The following is a 23900-nucleotide window of genomic DNA, read 5'->3' as shown; positions in this document are numbered from 1 at the left end:
TTGCCAGACTTTTTATAGCCAATTATGAATGATACATATTGTGTTTAACTAATACTGAGTATTTCTGGAAAGAGTATGAAATGTTGTGGTATGATTGAACTGAACGATTTATACTGTAAGTTTACTCAAGGTGTTTAAGTACATAAGGAATATATACAATTATATACAGAGTTTTTTCACAGCTCTGGTAAAGGGTCATGTGGCCCAAAATTAGTTTACAAACTGAATCTGTGATATTTAGATGACTTGCACTGTTGAAAAGCCAAAGTTAGTAAGCAGTATGACAATCAAGGGTACATTTTAATGTCTGTATATGTTTGTGCAATGTTATTTTGTCGAAAACTATGAATGTGGTTCTTTTTGTTTGTATTGTGTCTTAGACCTTTATACAGTAATGTTTGACTCAAAATGGTGTCCACTATTGTTCTTTGAATAAACAAATCTAGTTAAATAGAAATTGCTTTCTGTTGACTCATCCTTCCCTGCATCGGTTGTTTAGACGTTTATCACATGTTTAGCTGACGTGCGGACAGAGCTATAGGACAGACAGGGGATTTCATTCCCTCTTTATCTTCTGACCGGTGGCGCCGAGCCAGCCCGTTAGAAAGATGAGGTTCCAGTCAATCAGCCTGGCCCGGGAGGGGGTATCGGCCCTGGGGTCCACAGTTTCCCTAATTGCCTCCTGATGCTCCCGTTGAGGCACATGTTAATGGTGAATGGTGCTCGGCTGTATTCATGATGTGTGAGCAATGCTCTCAAAACAGATGGAGGACCACAAGGGCCATATGGACCCCAAAAAACATGTGCCGGGAAAAAAACAAGAGGGTCTGAATATGACTCCTCTTGTACGCTATTTACATACACCAGGACTTCTGATCGTAGCTGCATTGGAAAAACATTTTAGCGAAAAAGAAACTTTCAGTTGATCATGTAGGAGTTGCCGTTCATACCAGCATTACTGTCACTAGTTCCAGTTTTCTGTTGTAAATCTTTTCTTAATTTTAAGAGAACATTTAAAACCATTTTAGCGGCTGCAATAGGTAGGAAGTATTAGCGATTGCGCAGGCAGGAACGTAGGGTGGGAATTCTGCTCATCAAAGTTAATGATGGAGAAAATCCCCCAATTAGGGTTTTTTCCTGCAGGCCAGGATGAGTTCAGCGCAGGGATTAATGCCCATGCCGAACCCAGACAGCCTCTGACCGCTGCACATCTTGGCACCCAGGCTGTGGGTAGGCATGCGTTCAGATGCTCTGGCACAAAGGAATCATGGGAAAGCAGCAGTTAATCTACTGCGAAAAGCTTTGTTTGTCAGTCTGAGGGAAATGCGCGGTTCTTCCAGTCTCATGCTCTGAATGTGGGTCAGTCTGTTGTGTTCACGTTTCCTTTATAAACTATCCAATTTCAGTGTCATACGTTATATTGGTGCTCCCAGTTACTCTTTATATCTTAATTAAACTTCAGATGTGTTTCAGGAAGTTTAAACGTGAATAATGTTTAAAGTAAACTTTAAGCTTTGGGTGAAAACACAAAGTTTGACGCCGAGTTAACAAAATAAAAGCTTACGTTTCTGCGTTTGCTAAAATGCCTCATCATGATGATGTCACTGGACATATATTTCTTCAGTCACACATGTGGTAGCAACAGGCATAAACCTAAGGTTAATCCTTGACCTCAGCTACTAATACGATTTCCTGTTTAATACTTTTACCGCTACTATGAAGTATAACACAGACTTGTTATTTTAAGTCACAATACTGCTGCACTTGATCATGTCGACCCCAATTGATCCAATCACGAATATGTACGCACACAAGAATACAAACGCACAAGAATTGTGTCCTTTGCGGCAACACCGAAAATGCAATCTTCACTTACATTGTGTAAAAATATATTTCGCTGAGCGATCATTGAGAATGGGATAAGTTGCTCTAAATCCCCCGTCCAGTTACTGTATTCATTAAGAACAATTAACCACTAATTAATTGCGTAATCTATTATTTTGCTCCCTGGACGTAGCGCTGGGTGAAGTTAACAGGCTGACGGGTTGGAAGGGATAATACGGAAACGGAGCGGAATTAATTGGGGTTGATTAAGAGCGTTTTCAGCTTTGTTCGCATGACATAATTGGAGGTCGTGGAGAAGGTGGGAGGTGGTGGAGGTCATGGAGAAGGTGGGAGGTGTTGGGCGGATTTGTAAGCTGGCGCCAGACAAGATCCCTTGAGCAGAAGCGAAAAGACTTCTGTCATCATGTCAACATTATTGATTAGGACGGCTGGGAAAAAAGTGTAATGTACCATACATGTGCCATACAGCGTATTAAAACACATTTATATGATTCATGTTTTATGAAATCTATTATTTATAAAAATGTAAAATACCTTATTTTGTAAATTAAGTCATTCAATTAAATAAAACAATCTACATTAAACAAAGAGGGGCAGCTATGAAGGGTAATTTAACGGTAATAATTAGTGTTTAATGCGTTATTTAGGGTTTACCAACTTTTATTAATAAATAAAGTGTATTCTTTTTTATAATGAATTTTCTTTTACTTATAACACCACCATACAAACACATCTGTACCTATCAGTGCTGGTGTTTTTATAATCTAGTTACAGTATAATCTGAATGGAAGGTTTGTCTCTCGACCCGAGCGTAACTGGAATCCCTCACATCTAAAAATACAATCAAATTCTCGCCTTACCAAGATTACAAGTGAAATCATTACAAAGGTGAATATTTTTTCTGTTTGTCTTGTGTATAGGAGTGTGTTGACAGGTTCACCTAACAAGTTTATTTTGCTTGTTCCCATGGACAGTTCACAATATCACATGTGCCCAAAAATATTAATCAAAATCCTTTTAATTCTTTTATAATGCGATTCAAGAGATGTGGTAAGATAGTAACTTGAAAATATAAAGCTTAAAAGATAATAACCCAAAATTTGAAGGTTCCTCTGGTTATTGTAGCAGGATTAAGTATTTGCTGGCCATCAAATTTACTACATATGAATGTCTGTCCCATTAACCAAATATAAAAAAACTTGAAATGTTTTTTAAATTAATTGACCTTCCATACAAAATGGTTTAATGGTTATAATGGGGATTTATTGTAAAACAAAACAGCTAGCCTGACTGATCAACTCCTGACTGACATCTGTAAATTCCAACATTAATCATTTTAGGTCTTTAAACGTATTGATTTTTCGCTGAACGTTTAGTTTTTAATCCCACGAATGTTGCGTGCGTCTAATTTAGCTAACAAACTAATTGTGAACATGATTTATTTGACCATTTTTAATCGTCTATATTTACCTCAGTCAGCCTCGTCCGTTGAACGTAATTTCGCGCCACCTTCCAGCAGAGGGCGCGTTCACGTCAACAGAACGGGACGCGCGCGCGTCACCAGCGTCGACGGAAGTCGTCAGGATTCTGCTTCCGATAGCTTCGCTTTACGCATTGAAATAACAAACCCATGTTGAAATAATGATGGCGAATGCTTAAAAACGATAAGGTTTTGTTTCACACCCTACCCACATGCTCTCTCAATGAATTGCGGCTGTTATATTAACAGTTAATCTGGAGAAAGATGGAAATTTCAACACCGCCAGAAGGTGAGAATCGGCGCGCGAGTGTGTGTCTCCTGCATCGCGAGATGCTTTACTTGTATTTACGTCAAAACATCAATAAAACTTGCTATTTACAGAGAAATCAACTGGTTCACTTTATAATTGACTATCTAGTGTGGATATGTTGAATCATAAAGTCCATCAATTGGGATGTGGTTATATAAACCATGCTTTTATTATTGTAAAAGCACAGTAACCATGTTTTTTGGCACATTGTCATTTCTATTACTATAGTTTCACTATGTCAATCAATACTTAGTTATAATATTGGTTAATACTATGATTGACGAAGTAAAACCATGGTTAATTTTAGTACTTGCTTGTGATGAACTGGCAAACAGCCATTATAATATTTTGCTCCAGTCATTGATTTATTGTTTCTCCATCAGACCAAGAGCTCCGAAATGTCATCGACAAACTGGCCCAGTTCGTCGCTCGAAATGGACCCGAGTTCGAGAAGATGACCATGGACAAGCAGAAGGACAACTCAAAGTTTTCATTCCTGTTTGGAGGAGAATATTTCGGCTATTACAAATACAAACTGGCCATCGAACAGGGACAACGTACGGTGATATTTAACACCTGTAAAGCACTGCACATGATAGATTTAGACTATTTGTTGACAGCAGTATGTGTGTATATTCTTCTTTTCCTTTATAGATTCTTCTTCTCATGATGATGAATTTAAAATGGAAGGTATTTATGAGAGCGATGATCAGACCTTGTTTTCTTTTGCCTGGTATCCGAGTTATTCTGCATTATCAATGCCTGACACATATTGTCTTGGATTGAGCATCATTTTCCATTTTGCGGCTTTGTGTTTTTCTTGGGTTAAAAATGGGTCTATTTCTATCTACATTTTTGATTATACTGTTAAAACGTGTTTGCTTGTTTATCTATAAATATATATATATATATATATACAAGTCTTAATAGTGACTTGCTTCAGCATCAAAACCATCAAAATCTTGTCACAAACATTCTCTTATTGTATGGTGGATCAATAAAGGGCTAAATTTAATCTTTAATTTAATCTAATTTTTGTGAGATTATTTTAATTACTTTCTCTGTTATTGATTTTCGATTGTATGTCGTACCCTCGTGCTTACCTTGCCTTTAAATGTTTTTATTCTTGTTTTATTCATGGGACTGTTTTCATACATGGGAAACGAGCCAGCATGTGTAAATGAAGATGAATGCCTGCGTTCGATAGTATCTTAACTGAATCACTTTGCTCTGCGATGTCCATTCTGAAAAGTCACGTTTCCTTTAATAACATTGCCATTTCCATCCGATTTTGCGTAAAGTTGGTTATGCTGACTATTCTATGGATTAGTTGTTTAAGTGCCAGTGGTCTTTGTGTGTTTGTTATCGTGCATTGCAGTGCTGTGTCAACCGGGTACAGAGGCTGCTGTCACTCCTCCAGCGATGACCCTGCTGCAGCCCCCACCCATTCCGCCGACCACCTCTTCAATGGAGGAACTCATCCAGCAGAGCCAGTGGAACCTGCAGCAGCAGGAGCAACACCTGCTCAGCCTCAGACAGGTAAATACAACATCTGCGGGCAAACTTTGCTTTGAACTGTTTAGTGAATCTGACATTGTAAATCAGTCTATAGTGAGGCTGAATATTACTTAATGAATCAGAGTATTTGTCTTACGAGTCTCACATTGTGAATCTGAATTGAGTTTGAAATTGTAAGTGTGTTTAGTGACTCTGTGCTCAGTGAGTATGTCATTGTGAATCCGTATTTGGTGAGTCTGACATTGTAAGTGTGCTTAGTGAACCTATCGTGGTGAATATGCTCTAAGTGTGTCTGTCATTATGAATCTGTGGTAACTGATTGAATCTCACTTTATGAATCTGTATTGAGTTTGAAATTGTGAGCGTGTTTAGTGAATCTATCATGGTGAATCTGTTCTCAATTGTTTTTTTTATCTGACTGTGCGAGTTTGTTTAGTGACTTTGTGTTTAATGAACCCGACGTTGTGAATCTGTGTTTAGTCAGTTTTTTGTTTAAAGAGTCTGACATTGTGAAACTTTTCGTGATCCTCACATCATGTCTCTGTATTTAGTGAATCTCACAAAGTGGACCTATGATTAGTAAATCTGACATCTGATGTACTCTGTAGTGATTTAATCCATCTGCTTGGGGTTTTCAGGAGCAGGTGACGGCTGCGATCTCGCTGGCGATGGAGCAGCAGACGCAGAAGCTGTTGGTGGAAACTCAGCTGGACATGAACGAGTTCGACAGCCTCCTTCAGCCCATCATCGACACCTGCACAAAAGACGCAATATCAGTACGAGCAGGAAATCATGTTCGCTGATGAACGAGCTTGAAATGAAATGTCTCTCTTTCAATTAAGATTTTATTATTCCGTCTTTCTCCTTTAGGCTGGAAAGAACTGGATGTTTAATAACGCTAAAACTCCTCCGCACTGTGAACTAATGTCCTCTCACCTCAGAAACCGCATCACAGCCGAAGGGGCCCACTTTGAGCTCCGCCTACATCTCATCTATCTGACCAATGACGTCCTTCATCATTGGTAAGACTCGTTTTGATTGGATATTGCTCAAGCGACCAAGTGTTGATCATTTAACAACCAAACTCTTTCATTCTCTGTAGTCAGAGAAAAAGCCAGAGGGATCTTTTGGCGGCTCTACAAAAGGTTGTGGTTCCCATTTATTGCACCAGTTTCCTGGCGGTCGAGGAGGACAAACAACAGAAAATCACACGAGTAGAGCCCGTTATCATATTATTCATACATTAAAGAATTTTCCTCAGTAGCAACGCCCTAGTAACCACCCTGTGCCATTTTTAGTTGCTGCAGCTGTGGGAGAAGAACGGCTACTTCGATGATATCACAATTCAGCAGCTCCAAAGTCCCGCTCTGGGACTCGGACAGTATCAGGTAGAGCTGATTCCACCGCACCCACATCATAACAAATCATTTCTGTAGTCCAACATGTAAACGGTTGTCATGGTAACGTCTCTGTCACATCTCCGCCAGGCTTCGCTCATCACGGAATACGCGCCGGGGGTGCAGCCCATCCAGATGGCATTCCAGCAGCAGATCCAGGCCCTGAAGACTCAGCACGAGGAGTTTGTAGCCAATCTGAAACAGCAGCAGACTGTGGTGGTCGCTGCTGCCGCAGTCGGGCAGCTGGCACCTGTAGACGCCGAGATAAAGCCTCAATCTTCCATGACTTCTCAACCCGGTAAGCCTGTTTGATGTCATCCATCTTGAAATTGAAAAAAAACTTGTTACTCGTACTGTCATCCTCAACATCATTTTTAACTTGTGATGTCATAAGGAGAAATGAAGCCATCGATGCCCGGTCCTCCTCCTGCTGAATATGAAAGCGCTCAGACCCACCCATCAGACTCCGACTCGTCGTCGGACATGTCATCCAGTAAACCTGGCTGGTATGAGTCGCAACACAACATGCCACAGTGGAATCCGCAGCAGCCTGTAAGTAAAAAACTGTTCTGTAAATAAATTGGGTGATAAATTTACTGTAGCTAAACACAACATTTCGCCCACCTCTAGCCACTGTTTGACCCCACTCAAGCGCCACCCCCATGTCCGCCCTGGAACAGCCACGAGGGCATGTGGAACGAGCAGATGGACTCCAGCTGGAGCGGCCCTCGGGACGGCCCATGGAGTGGACCGAACGAGCCCCCGCCCTCATGGAGTGGCCAGTACGATCAGCCGCCGTGGAACAACCAGCAGGATCAGCCGCCGCCCTGGGGCCAGAGGGAACCTCCGTTTCGCATGCAGCGTCCGCCTCACTTCCGCGGACCGTTCCCGCCCCATCAGCAGCCTCCGCCCTTCAACCAGCCCCCGCCTCCTCACAACTTTGGCCGCTTTCCGCCTCGTTTCATGCAGGACGACTTCCCTCCACGGCATCACTTTGAACGGCCCCCGTATCCTCCACACCATTTTGACTACCCACAGGGAGATTTCCAAGGGGGTGCGTTATTGATGTATTGTTTATAAGACCATTGAGACGAAATATTATTATAACTATAATATAATGTTCCTCTGTCATCAGATATTGGTCCACCTCAACATCACCATCCTAACCAGAGGATTCCCCCTCCTGGAATCTCTGAACCTCCTCCGTGGGGCGGTAGCCAGCACCCTGACTTTGGACCCCCTCCTCATGGTTTTAACGGACAGGCCCCTCAAATAAGACGACAGAACCCGGCTCATGTCAGCCAGGACGACCCCAGCCTGGTCCCGAACGTCCCCTACTTTGACCTCCCCGCAGGACTCATGGCACCACTTGTGAAGGTTATTTGATGTTAGTTTACGTTTTGGTATTTTTTTTTTTCTGTTGTCCTTATAGTGTTATTTGTTTGAATTTAGCTCGAAGATCATGATTATAAGCCTCTGGACTCCAAAGACATTCGCCTGCCGCCTCCGATGCCCCCCAGTGACCGCCTGCTGGCCGCAGTGGAGGCGTTTTACAGCCCACCTTCGCACGACAGACCCAGAAACAGGTAAATATCTGTCAGTCACTCAGTGATGAAGATTTGTACATAATCAAATTTCATGTAATACTTTTGAATTTAAAAGTGAGGGTTGGGAGCAAAACGGACTGTATGAGTTCTTCCGAGCCAAGATGAGAGCGAGACGAAAGAAGGATCAAGATAAACGCAACAGGTGGGGAACTTTGTTTGTTGAACTACACTTTGGTTGACATTTGTTATTTTATTTTTAGTGTTCTGATCTCTGTTTTACCTGCTAGCACTCGAGGTAGTCGCTCTCGCAGTCGGTCGCGCAGCCGAGGACGATCCACAGGACGATCCACGTCACGCTCCAGCTCCAGGTCTTCTAAATCCTCACGCTCCAGATCGCGATCCAGATCCCACTCCCGTTCACGCTCTTACTCCAGATCTCGCTCCAGGTATTGGAATTGAAATGTCTGCTTTAACATTTTATTGCTTTAAGCGGCTCCACACAAAGTTGAATGTGATTATCTCTCGCGCAGGAGCAGGAGCCGCTCCAGATCCAGGTCCCGTAGTCGCTCTCGCTCCAGATCTCGCTCTAAATCGCTCTCTCCTGACAAAAGACGCCCCGCTGCAAAATCTCGCAGTCCTACACCACCGTAAGAACAAGAACAGCTCCAAAAAACATCTAATTCCAGCCATGTAACATTGACATAAAATACTGTCCGTCCGCAGCTCCACCTCCGGATTGGGTTCAGCCCCTGCAGCGATACCCCCTGAGCTCAGGCTGGGAGAGGAAAACAAAGGCCATCAGATGCTCATGAAGATGGGTAGGTGATCCGGTTACATCATTTCTCTGATCTCAAAAATGATTCACCGGTGATTGACTGAACTTTGCAAAGGTTGGAGCGGTTCTGGAGGTCTTGGAGTTAAAGAGCAGGGCATTCAAGACCCCATCAAGGGCGGAGAACTTCGGGACAAGTGGGACCAGTACAAAGGTGTAGGAGTCCAGCTGGATGACCCTTACATCAACTACAGGCGAAATAAAAGCTACAATTTTGTTGCAAGGATGAAAGCACGAGAAAAAGGTATTTGGTGTTCAGGTTTCGTGTGTGGCTTTAACATAGGAACCTAGAATTCAGATTTTTGCTTTAGTCTTGAGACCAACACTATTTAAGATTTTAATTGATTGAAATTATTTTCAGACATTAAAGTTTTTCCTCTTTTTTTCCCCCAGTTACCAGAGACCCACAGGAGGCCCCCAGCACAGAGTGATGGTCACCAGTCGAACCTGTTTTTACTGTAGATGTCAAATCTGTTTTCAAAACTGTTTGAATGTTTTATTTTGTAGTAATGTATCAAAACATCAATGTAGATGAAGAGAATGTCAGTGTTGTCCCAGTTATTGGGATTCGTTTGATTTGCCCTCAGTCTAAAATTCTGTATAAGATAAAATAAAGATGTTTTAAATGGGACATTAATTCGGCTGTGAGCGTCAGATCGTACCTCAAAGAATTTACAAAGCATACTGAAAAATACACTTTTATTAGGCACATATCATGGCATTACACTTTCTTGTGTATTTTGGGTGTGTTTCAACAAGGCATGGGCCGAAAACAGGTTTCAAGGTATTGGAAAGTCACGGTTTTAAAACCACTAAATGTTTTTGTTATAGTTTCAACAGTTTATTCAACAATTTATTCACCCTCATGTCATTGCAAACCTGAGTTTCTTCTGCACAACATAAAATAATTTGATGACCAAAATAACACTGAACCCCATTAACTTTCGTTGTATTTACACAAAACAACAGAGACATTTTTTAAAACATCTTATGTGTTCCAGAAAGCTGAGAATAAATGACCGAGTTCTTTTTTTGTATGAACTCTAATTGTAATGATAGTCTCTCATTTCCTTCAAAACTTCCTGTAGAGCTTCTTCAATGCTCAGTTTGGGTGGCCTGTGAGTGCGGATGAACTAGAGAGAGAAATAAAGAACGTTAACATATAACCAAAAATAAATGTTGGGTGTGGACACTTGCTCACTTTTAAGTGCAGTGGAGTTCCTCACCTCTTTAGTGTCCTCTAGTGTGGTGTATTTGTAGTTGGCAGGACCCAGTGATTCCAGCACTGATGTGTAATGACGTCGGGTAGATTCTATAAAAGCCCCGCTGAGGGCCAACTGCTGTCGTAACATGTCGTTCAGAGCTAACATGGCGGGACTGTAGGATGTCAGGCCTGCAGTATTAAAAACATAATCGGCTACTTTAAACTGCAATGATAAAAAGCTGGTTCTTCAGCTTCATATAAATGAAACACTCACTCTCGATGGCTTCAGCGCTGACCGTGTGACTGGCTATCGGAATCGGATCCACATAAGTCATTCCCAGAGATGGACCTGTAGCAGCCATGCCTGTGAACCGACCGATCAAGAAGATCTCACCAAAACATGTAATGATCACATTTCATCACATTTACAGACAATCAAAACCAACCTGATGACCACGTCAGACCGTCTGTCTGAGTCTGAACAGCGGCATCCTTCACCTGACGGTCAGGACTGGGACACTGGGTCACCGTTTCATCCGAACCTGTCTGTGATGAAGATCCTGAGTAAGAAACTCTATGGCGACTGGATGAGCGAGATGATCCCGATAAAGTGACATCCTCATCTTGAGATTTGCAAGAGCTGTCCTGAGCCTCGCTGACCACGTCTCCGTCTTCATCTGTGAGATGTTCAGAGATCTCGCTGGCGCTAAGCGGCTCTTCAAATGGGATCTCGCTTTCGAAATCGCTCTCATAGGCTGCAGAAATTTGTTCCGGTGCAGGTGAGGAACCAACCATTGAGACGTTATTAGGTGACTTTTTGATATTGTCTTCTGTTTTGGCTTTCGTTTCAATCTGTGGAAGAAAGAAAATGTAAGTTGCGCATCATAATAAAAGAGTCAGAATATCTGTCGACCGTTTAACAAACCTTGTCCGGCAAGATTTCAGACACCTCGGAGAGGACGGGGGCCAGATCATCTAGCGACATTATGTGAAGTTTAAAATCTGTGGAGCAAAAACATGTTTTCGAAAAATTAACTCTTCTATCTGTCGATAATTTCTGATTTCATTTCTTGTGAAGAAAGAAAAGCAAACATGTCTGACAAGCCAGAATTTCTGTTACATTGTATTTTTTACAGAAAAAAAAACATTCATTGACTAATTGATGCATTCTAGATGTATTTAAGACGTATTCTAGATGTGAAGTTAATTGACATAATTGTCTTGTATGTGGCAGACGATTCTCAATCTACAAGTGACTGACCATCAGACGCAGCACTCCTCTCGCTCACAGTGTCATCTAAATCCGACGCAGCAGCAACAGGAAAGAGATCATCCAGCGATCTGATCTCACTGTGGTCTGATTCAGAAGACACTGACTGTTCAGCGAACACGACCCTGTGTGAGACCGGTCTGCTGGAGGACTTAGGTGATGGTGAAGGTTGAATGTGTCGGTCATGGCCGTCAGAAGTTGGAGAAGGTATAATAGATGTTTTACTGCTCTTCCTGTATAACTGGAAAGAGACCAAAATATTTATCGTCCTCTTCTGAATTCATAATACAGGTTAGAAAGACACAACATGAGGTTTAGTGTTGACTTTATGATGTAATACCTTATTTACTAGTTGAGGACTTGCTGGTTTTTGCACGGTATCTTCTGATAAACTGAAGGAATCTCCCAAAAGTCTTTGCATGTCTTGTTCATCACTGTCCGGACTAAATGTCCTTCCTTTACGTTCCATCACACCACGTGTAAAAGCATTCAACTGTGTTTTCTGTGGAACCAACTGCTCTTGAGGTTCAGATGGTATCTTTTTCTTCAAAAAACGACTTCCGGTCATGCTCAGATCGCTGCTGGACTGCAGTGACAGATGTGCGTCCTGTGGTTCTGTCTGGACACCAGGTCCGTCCCCTTTTACCTTCGTGTTTCTAAAGCGGTTCTCGATGAGCGAGAGTCTGCTCAAAGCCGCGCTCTGTGAAATGCGTTGAGCTTTAAACATAAGCGTGTCTGTTCCAGCAGGAGTACCAAGAGGACCCTCTCTGGTGGCATTTCTAGCGGTCTTCTTCAGATATCGGCTCCCACCACCCATACTGGAGTTCTCCAATGCCTTAGTTCCAAGGTCATACTGATCATCACGATTTTTACTTTGTGAGGTGGAAGAGACGTCACTCAGGTCTGAAAACTGAGTCTGTCTGATTTGTGGTCCCGCCGTTCTAAAGTTTCCCTAGAAAGACAAAGCACAAACGCATCTAAAACAAAAGGTATAACACATGTACGGTGTGACAAAGTTACCAGGTTACCAAGTTGATAAAAAATTTTGACAGAAAGATTATTTTGGGGTGATCATTTGCTTAAAAGGAGTCCTATGATACGAATATGTGTCTTTACAGCGTTATACGTTGCCCATGCATGTATTAGACATGTAAAATTGCAAAAGTGTCTGAACAAAAGATGCATTCTATCTAAAAGCGAATGCTCACCCAGACCTGCCTGAAACCTTGTGTAACCACACCACCAAAAATCTACGTCAGTTGGTGGTATGACTTGACTAAGACCGCACAAATGTATACACAATTAAGGTTGGCGTACATGTCAGTCCAATTGCTTTAGAACCTGATGTTCCGAATATGGTATAAGGCTTTACATTTCCGTCACACGCTTGCAGTATTCGACCAATCATAGCACACCTCGCTTTCAGAGCATGAGCTTTGTAAAAAATCAGCGCGTTTCAGAGAGGCGGGGCGAGGAGATACAAACATGGAAAATACAGCGTTTTTAACCTTAAATCGTGTAAACACACTGCGTTATACCGTGTTATATCACTCATTTAATGCAATTATATATATGAAAAGGACTAACCACATCTCTTTTCTCTTTAGAGATGCTGGAAATCCTCTGTCCTGAGAGATGAGCATTCGCCCTGTCCAGAACTGAACTCCGCGATCCTCCTCGACTGCCCATCTGGATTGCTTAGTTAGACCATCATCACATCTTTAACTAAACACTCTGGTGAACTATTTAGTTTGATAACATAGATTAGATCTTATTCATCTGCCACAGTCATCGCGAAAGCTCCGAACTTTCAAATAATGGACGTAAATTGCGGTGTTTCTCTCGCAAAGACAAGCGTACTATATTAACATTAAAAGCACGCAGAGTAAATAAACGTGAGAGGTCAATTTGCTTACAATAAATCGCTTTCTCCATGCATACGCGTCCCGCGGCCCTTTTGTTTACCATGACAACGTCGAAAAGGATATGACGCAACCAACATCAGCTGGCGGAAGTGCTGAGTTCATTTCCTTCACTGAAATGTAAATCAGTTGTGACAGCTAACGGTCTAAAATATACTATTAAATATAAATATACTGTTAAAATAGAGTATTGTTTAAAATAAATGTAAACGATACAGCAGAAGCGCTTCATAGTGATTAGACGTTTGTTCCGGAAAGTATTAGGAAGACAAGACGTCTTTATAGTCAGTTAAGTCCGAACAAATGACTCTTTTGAACCGGTTCTCTTATGAATCAGAAGCAGCATCGCAACCAATGCAGCGGGGCTCCATAATTGAATCGGTTCTTTTAATTATCCGAAACATTTGTGTAATAAACACGTAATATGAGAATCTTTCTAGTACATTTATGCTGCTTATCTAACAACCATCTAAAAGCCATAACTACTTCTATCTATTTATCTGTCAGTCAATTACAGACAACATTACTAATTTATATTATTTAATCTTATTTAATCTTTATAATCTAAATATTTCAGGGTTATTTTCATTAGCATGAAATAACATGATATAAAATATGATCAATACGAAGAAAAAAAACGAATTATAGTTAAAGCAGTCACATGAGAATGACATATAAAAGCCTGCGAGTGATAACCACGCAGATAATAATGAGATACGTGTTAGATGTTTCTTAGTGCTATAGGGTCTTGTTCCTTCCTGTTATGAAAATACACAAAGATAGTGACAATTCAATGTGATAAAACTATGTGGTTTAACACAAGCACATTAGTTTTCTTTAAGTTAAACATCACTTCTTTAGAGGAGCACTTAATAGTGTATTTTGTTGTTTTATTACAAAACGTCATCTTTCAAGAGTTTGTCTTTTTAGATTTCTTCACTGAACTATTGAAGAAAATGTTTTTTCACACGTTTTTGTTCTCTATCTGCATGTGGCGTTTGATTGGTGAGATATAAATGTGTTTTATTGCCTTTTTTAACTCTTATCATTTACATTCGCTTTTATTCCTAAATATCAAACATTAGTACAATGGGATCTAGTTTGAGATCGGGATTGTGTCTATATTTGTGTCTATATTTGGAGAGATTTAATGATTCTGTTTATAGTATCTAAATGTCTCTTATGAGTTCATATAAATCTAAAAAAAAAACATTTTGTTTAATTATGCTCAGTTATTCTTTTCAAGAGGAAAAGTTGTGTGTTTGTTTATGTCTCTACAAAACTTTACAGTATAAATAAATACCTTCCAAACATAAAAAACCCTTCGATCTAAAGACCTTAAAGACCCAAGTGGCTTGTTAACCTAAAGGAGCTCAGATAGATAGGAAGGGGCAATTTTATTTTCATGATTTTGACTTAAAACTCACACAAAAAGGCAACCACAAAGGCTGCTGTTGATCTACACAACATCTTTTTTAAACTTTGTGTCTGTTTGTGTCTGCAGAAGCTAAGTTAGTGTCAGTGGTGGAGGGAGATTCTGTCACTCTACAAACTCAGCTTACTGACATACAGAGAGATGAGCAGATCGAGTGGATGTTTGGACCTGAAGACACTCTCATTGCTAGAATTTATAAAGTATTCAATAAAGTCTCAATATTTGACGATGTTCTTGATGGGATGTTCAAAGGCAGACTGCAGGTGGATGATCAGACTGGATCTCTCACCATCACAAACATCACAACTCAACATTCTGGACTTTATGAAATGACCATCAGCAGCACGACGGAGACCTCGTACACATTCAGTGTAACTGTGTATGGTGAGTAGAGATGTTAATTTGCACTACCAGCTACATTTTACGCAAATAACTTATGGAAAATGTATAATATAAGTTTTGATTGTAAAATAACTGTACTTTTACAGAACCTTTCTGTTATTTATTACAGATTTTCTACACATTTTTGAATGTATTATAAAAATGTAATTAAAATAACAGAAAAATAAAATTTTAAAAGAAAATCGGGGGAAACATGTTATTTGAGAAGGGAAAAAACATTATTTTAATGTTTATTTCTAGTGTCCGTGCAGCAGCCAGATAATTGCAGTTTTTTAACAAGATAAAATTTTTTGCAATTTATTTTTTTAAAAGCGTCAAAAACTGTAAAATGACAGAAAAAGAAAGAAAAAGTGCAAGAAAACAAGGAAATCGATTTGTTATATATTCTTGTATCCTGAAATTTTACAGGAAAAACTATTATTTTACGATATATTTTTGTCGCAGCAGCTGATAGAAAATGTCCGTTTTTTTAAGTGTACACATTTACTGATACCCATGCGTGGTTAGACAAAAACGCACTGACTGACATCACAATGTTATTCAGAGATCTGATTCAGACTCAAACTTTACTTTGGGCATGGACTCAGTCAGTAAACATGTTTGATTTCTTAATCAGTTTTATTGATTTATTTATATTTAAAGCTCATCTACTTGATCAACTTGTTTTAAACCTTGTGTCTGCAGAAGCTAAGTTAGTGTCAGTGATGGAGGGAGATTCTGTCACTCTACAAACTCAGCTTACTGACATACAGAGAGATGAGCAGATCGAGTGGATGTTTGGACCTGAAGACACTCTCATTGCTAGAATTTATAAAGTATTCAATAAAGTCTCAATATTTGACGATGTTCATGATGGGATGTTCAAAGGCAGACTGCAGGTGGATGATCAGACTGGATCTCTCACCATCACAAACATCACAACTCAACATTCTGGACTTTATCGAATGACGATCAGCAATGCGACGGAGACCTCGTACACATTCAGTGTAACTGTGTTTTGTGAGTAGAGATGTTTATTTGCACTGCCAGCTACATACTCTGTTGTTGTTTGGCAAGGAATTTTACGCAAATAAATGAGGAAAAATATGTAAATCTAAGTTTTAGTTGGAAAAAACTGTAATTTAAAAAACAGAATATTTCCGTTATTTAAACAGATAATATATATATAGGCCTATAATAAAGATTTTCCACGTAAAATGTACACATTTTCTTTTTTTGAAATACGGTAAAAAAAAAATCTGAAAAAGACTTCAATTTTACAAGAAAAACGGGGGTAATCTTGTTAATCGGCAAGATACCTTTTACATAAGCTTTTGGAACAACTCATCTTTAAATTAAACATGTGCTGTTTTTATTTTACACTTTATTTCTGGTGCCAGCTGCCAGAAAATATCAGTTTTTTTACAAGATTTTATTTTTGGAGTTTATTTTGAAATTCGTGTCAAAAACTATCAAATGACATGAAAAAGACTGTAAATTTGCAAGAAAAAAAGGATTTTTTGTTACATATCCTTATATCCTGAAACTTTACAGATAAAAACTATTATTTTACGATATATTTCTGTTGCAGCAGCTGACAGAAATTTCGGATTTTTTTATTCTTTTTTACAATGTATCCAACACATTTACTGATACTCATTTGTAAAGAGACAAAAACGCACTGATTGGCATCTCAATGTTATTCAGGAATCTGATTCAGACTCAAACTTTACGTTAGGCGTGAACTCAGTCAATGAACATGAATGATTTCTTAATCATTTTTTGTTTATTTATTTATATTCGAAGCTCATCTACCAGTTCCTGTCATCACCAGAGACTCTTCATCTCCAGTCTCAAAATGTGTGTTGTTGTGTTCAGTGATGAATGTGGCACACGTGAGTCTCTCCTGGTACAAAGGAAACAGTTTATTGTCCAGCGTCAGCGTGTCTGATCTCAACATCAACAGCATCCCTCTTCATCTGGAGTGTCTGAATGACTCGTACAAATGTGTGCTGAACGATTTCGTCAAAAACCAGACTCAACATCTCACTACTGATGACTGTCAGCCGTGTTCAGGTGAGTCACATGTGATGTTTGTGTTTATTCACCTAGCTGATCTTCATCGTGCTTTCTTCTTTCCTCAGATGAAATCAACTGTTGTGATACCACTGAAGCTGTGATCCGATTGGTCGTCTCTGCTCTGGTGGGCGTGGCTGCTGTAGCTTTTCTGATTTATGACATCAGATCCAGAAGAGCAGAACCAAGATCATCTCCAAACACACTTGATTTAGAGATCTTAACTGTTACTGATGGAATCATGACACGACTGGAGGACACGCCCCCTAGTGACAGAACATGAACATTGACTTTTTTGCACAAACACTTCATATTTCCTTTAGATAACTAATACTGAAGTTATTCAAGTTAAGAAAACTGGACCCAAGTTTTCACCTACTGTTGCACTTGTGTTTATGGTTGACAATAAAGTGATTTGATTTGGATAAGATAAGAGTCATTTCTTTGCTGAACGCATATTCAGACAATACATTGAATTGAATCCATTTCAATTTTGTCATTTGTTTGTTTTCTAAAAGGCCTTATTGTGCATGTGTTGCCAACCCACGACATAGAGAAGTGAAACTGGACAGTTGGTAAACAATATAATACGACAATAAATCCTTTTCAAATAGTAGCGGTAGTTTCCTCTTCCTTCCTGTTACCATGTAGGAGAGATATAGGTGAGAATACCAGACAGACTGTGTACTTTTACGAAGTGACACAGAGAGACGTTCAGAGGAGCACTCATCGTTTATTCGAATACAAATATCAGCGTTGGGTTTTCAGACTTTTGGACGAAAACTTTCGAAGAAAATGTTTCGCACGTTTTTGTTCTGCCTCTGCTCGAGGCTTAACTCGGTGAGTTAAAAATGTTTTTATAAACATACAACATTTCGAGTCATTGTGTGTCTTCCTGTGCCCGTCATCAATAGTTACTGTTCGCAGAATCCTCCATCATCAGAAAGATCTTCAGTCTCAAAATGTGTGTTGTTGTGTTCAGTTAGTCTTCCTGATACAAAGGAAACAGTTTAATGTCCAGTTAAAGTGTCTGATCTAAAAAGCATCATGTCTCTACATCTGGATGTTGAATATCAGGATACAAACACATAAAGATGTGTGATGATCAGCAATCCGTTCGGAAATCAGACTCAACATCTCACCATCACTAGAGTCTGTCACAAGTGTTCAGGTGAGTCACACATGATGTTTGTGTTTATTTATTCGCCTGATCTTTGTTTCATTTTGTCTTTCTTTCTTCAGACAATCCTCAGTCCAACTGTTGTGATGCTACTGAAGCTGTGATCCGATTGGTCGTCTCTGCTCTGGTGGGCGTGACTTTTTTTAGCTGCTTTAGTTGTTCTGCTTTATGACATCAGATCCAGAAGAGGATTTTTAAAAATACTTCTTGGTTGATGTATTTTCTTCCGAGAACTAACAAATGAATTGGAGTAGATCTTGCTATACTAATCCTATCTGTTTACAAAATACAGTTTTTTTTTATTCTGAGTCTTGCTGTGTTTAAATGCAACAAAATGCAAGCGTGTAATGCATCTAATGACAACATGTTTGTGCTGTTTTAAGAAAAAACATTTTCTAAAATAGCATTCTATTCTTGACAAAAGTGTGAACGCTTCTACCCAAACCGAAAGTGACGAATTCAAGCGGTGTAAAAGAATTGGCATGTAGGGAAATGAAAGTTGACTGAGTTTTCTCTCAGTTCTGTTTTCGAGGTACAGCTCCAACCACTAATGTGTGTTCATTGGGATTGAACACATGGCCTTTGCGATTTTTAACTGCACTGGTTTGTCTACAGGAACAAGATCTATATGTGTATCTGTATATACGTAATGGGATAAACACACATAATGATGTGATGTGTTTCGAGATCTAGCGTCATGTTCCTTCCTGTTACTAAAATACATACACACCGTTTTACAAACACCCAGATACACACGCAAGTAATGTAAACTTTTTGATCATATCACACAAGTCATATACCACAGAGTGTTCATCAGCATTCAAGAGTTTTCGAATTTCGCCCTTTCAGATTTCTGGATTGAAACGGTGGAGAACATGTTTCACCTGTTATTGTTCTGTTTGTGCATGTGTTGTCTAAACGGTGAGTGATAAATACTTTTTTTCCCCTCATATTTAAGTTTTGTGTGTTTTACAGCCTTTGCATTCACAGGTATTCTTAAAAAGTATGTTATTGATATATACTTTGAATCCTGGTTTGTGTCTGTTTGCAATACACATTTCTATCATCTGTGACAAACCTTGATTGTGTCCTGCAGCTGTGTTTTGTGTTAGTAAAGAGGAAGTTAAGTCAGTGATGGAGGGCGATTCTGTCACACTACGCACTGAACTTATTGAACAACATTGTAGGCCTACTGAGGTGATAATATGGACATATGGACCGCAAAAGTCCCTCATAGCTCACAGAGTGACTGATACAATCCCAGTATTTTCTGATGTCCTTGATGGGAGATTCAGAGGCAGGCTGCGCGTGGATGACCAGACGGGATCTCTCACCATCACAAACATCAAAAGTCAACACTCTGGACTTTATGAAATGATCACCGGACGTGCTACGGACAACTTACACAGATTCAATGTTATTGTCTATAGTGGTAAGCACTAACTGAGATAAATTATTTTTGATTATTAACTGACATCTTTATCTTCCACTTACACACGCAATAAATCTGTATTAAGCGTTTATTACTTTGATGCACATGTGTGATCAAATGACAATTCTTATTTTTTTCATGAAATATTGCACCGCTTACAGTAAATAGCTTATCAAAGTGGGCCTTTTTCTTTTTTAAATCCATGTACCCTCATTATCTTAAGATCCGCCATGAAATGATTACAAATTACGTAAATATGACGTCTTGGGCGGAGCATTTGTTAACTCCTCCCCTTCAAATGTGAGCCAGTTTCATTTAAAAATGAAACACCTGTTTTTATACATCCCACCATCAATTCACAAAAAACACAAGCCACACCCACTCATTTTACTTCGAAATTCCCCTACATCCCACCATCAATTCACAAAAAACACAAGCCACACCCACTCATTTTACTTCGAAATTCCCCTACATCCCACCATCAATTCACAAAAAACACAAGCCACGCCCATTCATTTTCCTTCGAAATTCCCCGTATTCTGACGGAAGTAAAAACGATCGCAACTTCCGGTTCACAGGGACTTTAATTAACAAGATGCCACAGTGCCATTACAAGGAATGGCGAGTAATTCAACGCTCAATAGGGTGACTCAGAGATGACGTATTTTTGTATGCAAAACCCTTCCTCAGTATGCAAATATGGTAGGCGAGAAATACACGGATGGTCTACTACTTCCGCCGAGATTCGTGAGTGTGGATCGGATGGACACTTATCCATCCGATGATGCCACGGGAGCAACGGTCAAATTTCAAAAGTAAATCAAATAAATATAGCATAAAACTTTCAAGCGGACGGCCGTGTTTAATGTAAGTGCCAACAAATGAATTTCTCGTGACAATTTTTTTTCAAATTAAATCTCACCTGTAGGATGTTGTCAAAACGTCATAGGTCAAAGGTCACATAACCATAAAACATTGCGGACGTAGTATGTCCGAAATGTATTCATACTACCCCCAGTCATACAATATAGGAACTTATTCAAATTCAGTACATTGTATGATATTTCAGACATGGCCCCAATCTCTGAGGTGCTGGATATGGCCGCTCTAGCCAAGAAAGTCCCGCCTTCCAGTAAAACGAGCCAATCGTCAGTAACTGACGATTCTCTGGGGTGGGGCTCTCGTGAGCAGCCTACCAGCCTGTGCCCATGTGCAGTAGATGAGGCGACCTCAAAAAAGGGGATTTTTAGTGCAATTTAAGTTTAGCAAACCAAAGTTAAGATATAGTTCTTTAGTTAATTATTGGTCCTAAATATGCTGTTTAATTTAGATTTTTGCCAGCAACTTTAGAAATATCTGCCTTTCCCCCATTCAAGTAGATTGGACCGTGGACTTGCTATGACATAAATAGCTACCCAGAGGCGTTACAAACATGGCCGCCGAGTGGCACGACTTCTGTTAATGAACTTTGTCTGAAACCTCCTGTTGCTATTCACAGATCTGATTCATAAACTTAATTTCCATCTGAGAACATGTCTGATAATGATCTTTTTTCTTTTCATTCTAATGTTTTCCAGCTAGCCTCCCCATTCCTGTCATTACAAGGGACACTTCACAATGTTCAAAATGTGCGTTGTTGTGTTCAGTGATGAATGTGTCACATGTGAGTCTCTCCTGGTACAAAGGAAAGAGTTTATTGTCCAGCATCAGTGTGTCTGATCTCAACATCAGACTCTCTCTACCTCTGGAGGTGGAATATCAGGATACAAACACATATAGATGTGTCATCAACAATCCCATCATGAACCACACACAACATCTCAACATCACTCAACTATGTCAGCCGTGTTCAGGTGAGTCACACGTGATGTGTTTTTTCCATTCAGTTGATCTCTGATTCATCATTTATTTTTATTTTCTCAGACTATGACAGCTGTTGTGTCACTGCTGAAGCTGTGATCAGATTGATCGTCTCTGCTCTGGTGGGCGTGGCTGCTGTAGCAGCTCTTGTTGTTCTGATTTATGATATTAGATCCAGAAGAGCTGAACAGGAGAGAAGATCATAGATCATTACACACTTCATCTAGAGATCTTTTCAGTTAATGCTTGATCAGTAAATGCTGACAAGACACGACCCCTAGTGACTGAATTTAAAAACAGATTCTGTCTCTTTCTTTGCTTTATCATGTTTATTTCCCTCAGATAACCTACGAACTAGGTTGGTTGTGTTTTTGCTATACATATTGAGCTGATGTATTGAATAGACTCCATTGCAGTTTTATGATTTGTTTTTCAAAAAATTGACTAATGCTGTATTTGCAAATTTTTGCCCACCAAGGGGAAGTAAATTTTGACTGTTAGTAGACAGAATTGTGTGTGTGTATTGTGTTCAAGAACAAATCAGCATTACATTTATTTTCCAATACATTCGGTACCAACGTGTTGCTTTGAGGTACTAATGTGCCCTCTTTAGGTGCCAATGTGAAGCTACTTTTTGAAAGGGTAACACTATATTTTAAGAAAGGTGTAAACATTTAAACATTGTAACAAATTCAAATGCCCCAAAATAAGCATCACAAAGGGAGGCGGCACAAGGGTACCAAAAAGACTAAAGGTCATTGAAATATTTAACATCCAAACAACCTTATCTGTTTGACGAAAGTTTCTTTTTATGAAAATATTTCGATTAAAAGAGGAAAAATAAACGTTTCGTTTAAGAACCTTTGAGGGGTTCTCTTGATTTGAAGAACTACTTGAAGCATCTTTTTTACGAGTGAACTATAGAAAAATGTGTTAATTTTTTTTAAGATGCCTGTGTCTTCCTGTTACCAAAATACATAGGTGAAATAAAGGTGAGTAAACCAAAGAGACCGTGCACACTTTGTGCACACTTTATGTTTCGCTTACTTAACGGAAGGGAGGCGGGTACCGATATCGGAAGCCGATATAGGAAACCGATATACTTCCTGTTAGTATAAAACCGTCTTCCATTTGTAACAAGCAATGTAAGATATATTTATAGTAGTATTATAGTCGATGCTAACGTGTGTCAGCAGGCTTACCGGACACAAGACGACCCACACCACAGAAACCGTATAATTGTTTATTGAAAGTCCAGAAGAGAATGAACAACGAGTCAACCTGACAAAGAACATGGGCAGAGATGTGTGTTTAAATAGAGTCCTGGTAAATGGTCTACATGTGTGTGTGCAATCATGGACAACCTTTAAACTTCATCAAACTTTTAAAGGCCATAAAATATCTCTCTTCTGTCTATTTATGTAGGTGTCAGTTTCTGTCAAAATCAGTCACACAAAGTCCTTATTTGATCTCTATTGACCAATGCAAAAAGTATGGATGTGTGTCTGTGCAAAATATGTATGTTGACTGCTAGTAAGATTTTAATCATTAAATAGAGTTTTAGATCTGAGTCTGCATTTATGGTTTGATTACTTAAAGTAATTATCATATTTTATCAATTTCAATTCTCTGACTTTAAAATAGGACTATTTTAAATGTTCACCAGTCCTGTTCCTTCCTCTAACTAAAATACATGTGAAAATGTGAGAAAAGAAAGGCCTGTGTGCTCGTAACACTCACACACACACACACACACAAGCATAGCAGTTAGTTTTAGCTGAGTTTACCAATTCTTTACAGAAGAGGTCTCATCAGTATATTCATTATTTTATCGCAAACAAAATGCTTATCATCTTTTAAGAGTTTCATGAGTTTGATTTCAGATTTCTGGCCTGACAAAGTTGAAGAAAATCATTCACACATGTGCCTTCTTATTGGAGAGTTAAAAATGTATTTTTATGCAGTCAATTCTTTCATTCCTTGTATTTTACAGCCTTTCCTTTTACTGTCATTCCTAAACAAAATGTATTATTACTGAATTAAGGTCCTCATCTTTGTTTGTATTATTTGGGAGAGATTTAGCAATTATGTTTTTATGTGTATCTGAATGTCTGTCATATGGACATGTAAAATTAAAACACAGAACATGTTGTGCGATAATGGTCAATTATGACATTATTCTCATCTAAAGGAAAAAAACGTGTTGCTGTG

At 39.4% G+C, this 23900-nt stretch overlaps 3 protein-coding genes across 6 annotated transcripts; 2 read left to right on the top strand and 1 right to left on the bottom strand.

Annotated features, from left to right (window-relative positions):
* Window positions 1-3416: 3416 nt before the first annotated feature.
* Window positions 3417-9566, top strand: cherp (calcium homeostasis endoplasmic reticulum protein). Of its 3 annotated transcripts, none has more exons than XM_056758966.1 (19): window positions 3417-3614; window positions 4019-4192; window positions 4290-4325; window positions 5014-5174; window positions 5792-5929; window positions 6024-6175; window positions 6256-6367; window positions 6452-6541; window positions 6641-6848; window positions 6948-7102; window positions 7181-7604; window positions 7686-7927; window positions 8003-8136; window positions 8213-8299; window positions 8385-8543; window positions 8628-8744; window positions 8821-8915; window positions 8988-9173; window positions 9323-9566. In XM_056758966.1, exons 1-19 carry the CDS (start codon window positions 3590-3592, stop codon window positions 9358-9360), a joined length of 2733 nt encoding a protein of 910 aa, XP_056614944.1. In that variant the 5' UTR covers window positions 3417-3589; the 3' UTR covers window positions 9361-9566. The 3 variants fall into 3 exon arrangements, with proteins under 3 accessions (XP_056614944.1, XP_056614943.1, XP_056614945.1); XM_056758965.1 differs by having other exon boundaries at window positions 6945-7102; XM_056758967.1 differs by lacking the exon at window positions 4290-4325 and having other exon boundaries at window positions 6945-7102.
* A 45-nt stretch (window positions 9567-9611) lies between these two features.
* c10h19orf44 (chromosome 10 C19orf44 homolog) lies at window positions 9612-13615 on the bottom strand. Of its 2 annotated transcripts, none has more exons than XM_056758969.1 (8): window positions 12991-13615; window positions 11744-12355; window positions 11395-11644; window positions 11059-11135; window positions 10580-10985; window positions 10408-10497; window positions 10156-10322; window positions 9612-10062 (listed from the first exon to the last, which is right to left on the bottom strand). In XM_056758969.1, exons 1-8 carry the CDS (start codon window positions 13090-13092, stop codon window positions 9973-9975), a joined length of 1794 nt encoding a protein of 597 aa, XP_056614947.1. In that variant the 5' UTR covers window positions 13093-13615; the 3' UTR covers window positions 9612-9972. The 2 variants fall into 2 exon arrangements, with proteins under 2 accessions (XP_056614947.1, XP_056614948.1); XM_056758970.1 differs by having other exon boundaries at window positions 13320-13615.
* Window positions 13616-14194: 579 nt separating this feature from the next.
* Window positions 14195-22038, top strand: LOC130429966 (uncharacterized). Its single transcript, XM_056758821.1, has 9 exons — window positions 14195-14330; window positions 14830-15144; window positions 15847-16161; window positions 16948-17217; window positions 17286-17486; window positions 19190-19318; window positions 19494-19829; window positions 21407-21682; window positions 21753-22038. The coding sequence occupies exons 1-9, from the start codon at window positions 14282-14284 to the stop codon at window positions 21893-21895; spliced, it is 2034 nt and encodes a 677-aa protein (XP_056614799.1). The 5' UTR covers window positions 14195-14281; the 3' UTR covers window positions 21896-22038.
* Window positions 22039-23900: the final 1862 nt, after the last annotated feature.

The sequence above is a fragment of the Triplophysa dalaica genome, chromosome 10 (genome assembly GCF_015846415.1).
Source record: "Triplophysa dalaica isolate WHDGS20190420 chromosome 10, ASM1584641v1, whole genome shotgun sequence".
Taxonomy (NCBI): domain Eukaryota; kingdom Metazoa; phylum Chordata; class Actinopteri; order Cypriniformes; family Nemacheilidae; genus Triplophysa; species Triplophysa dalaica.
This window is presented reverse-complemented; position numbering and strand designations above follow the sequence as displayed.

Coding starts and splice junctions, on each gene's coding strand:
- cherp (XM_056758965.1), top strand. CDS start 3,590: ATGGAAATTTCAACACCGCCAGAAG. Junction 5,175..5,791: donor ACCTGCTCAGCCTCAGACAG/GTAAATACAACA, acceptor TGGGGTTTTCAG/GAGCAGGTGACGGCTGCGAT. Junction 6,542..6,640: donor TGGGACTCGGACAGTATCAG/GTAGAGCTGATT, acceptor CATCTCCGCCAG/GCTTCGCTCATCACGGAATA.
- c10h19orf44 (XM_056758969.1), bottom strand. CDS start 13,092: ATGGGCAGTCGAGGAGGATCGCGGAGTTCAGTTCTGGACAGGGCGAAT. Junction 12,356..12,990: donor CTAAAGAGAAAAGAGATGTG/GTTAGTCCTTTT, acceptor TTGTCTTTCTAG/GGAAACTTTAGAACGGCGGG. Junction 10,986..11,058: donor CTGAAATCTTGCCGGACAAG/GTTTGTTAAACG, acceptor TTTCTTCCACAG/ATTGAAACGAAAGCCAAAAC.
- LOC130429966 (XM_056758821.1), top strand. CDS start 14,282: ATGTTTTTTCACACGTTTTTGTTCTCTATCTGCATGTGGCGTTTGATT. Junction 19,830..21,406: donor CAATGTTATTGTCTATAGTG/GTAAGCACTAAC, acceptor AATGTTTTCCAG/CTAGCCTCCCCATTCCTGTC. Junction 21,683..21,752: donor ACTATGTCAGCCGTGTTCAG/GTGAGTCACACG, acceptor TTATTTTCTCAG/ACTATGACAGCTGTTGTGTC.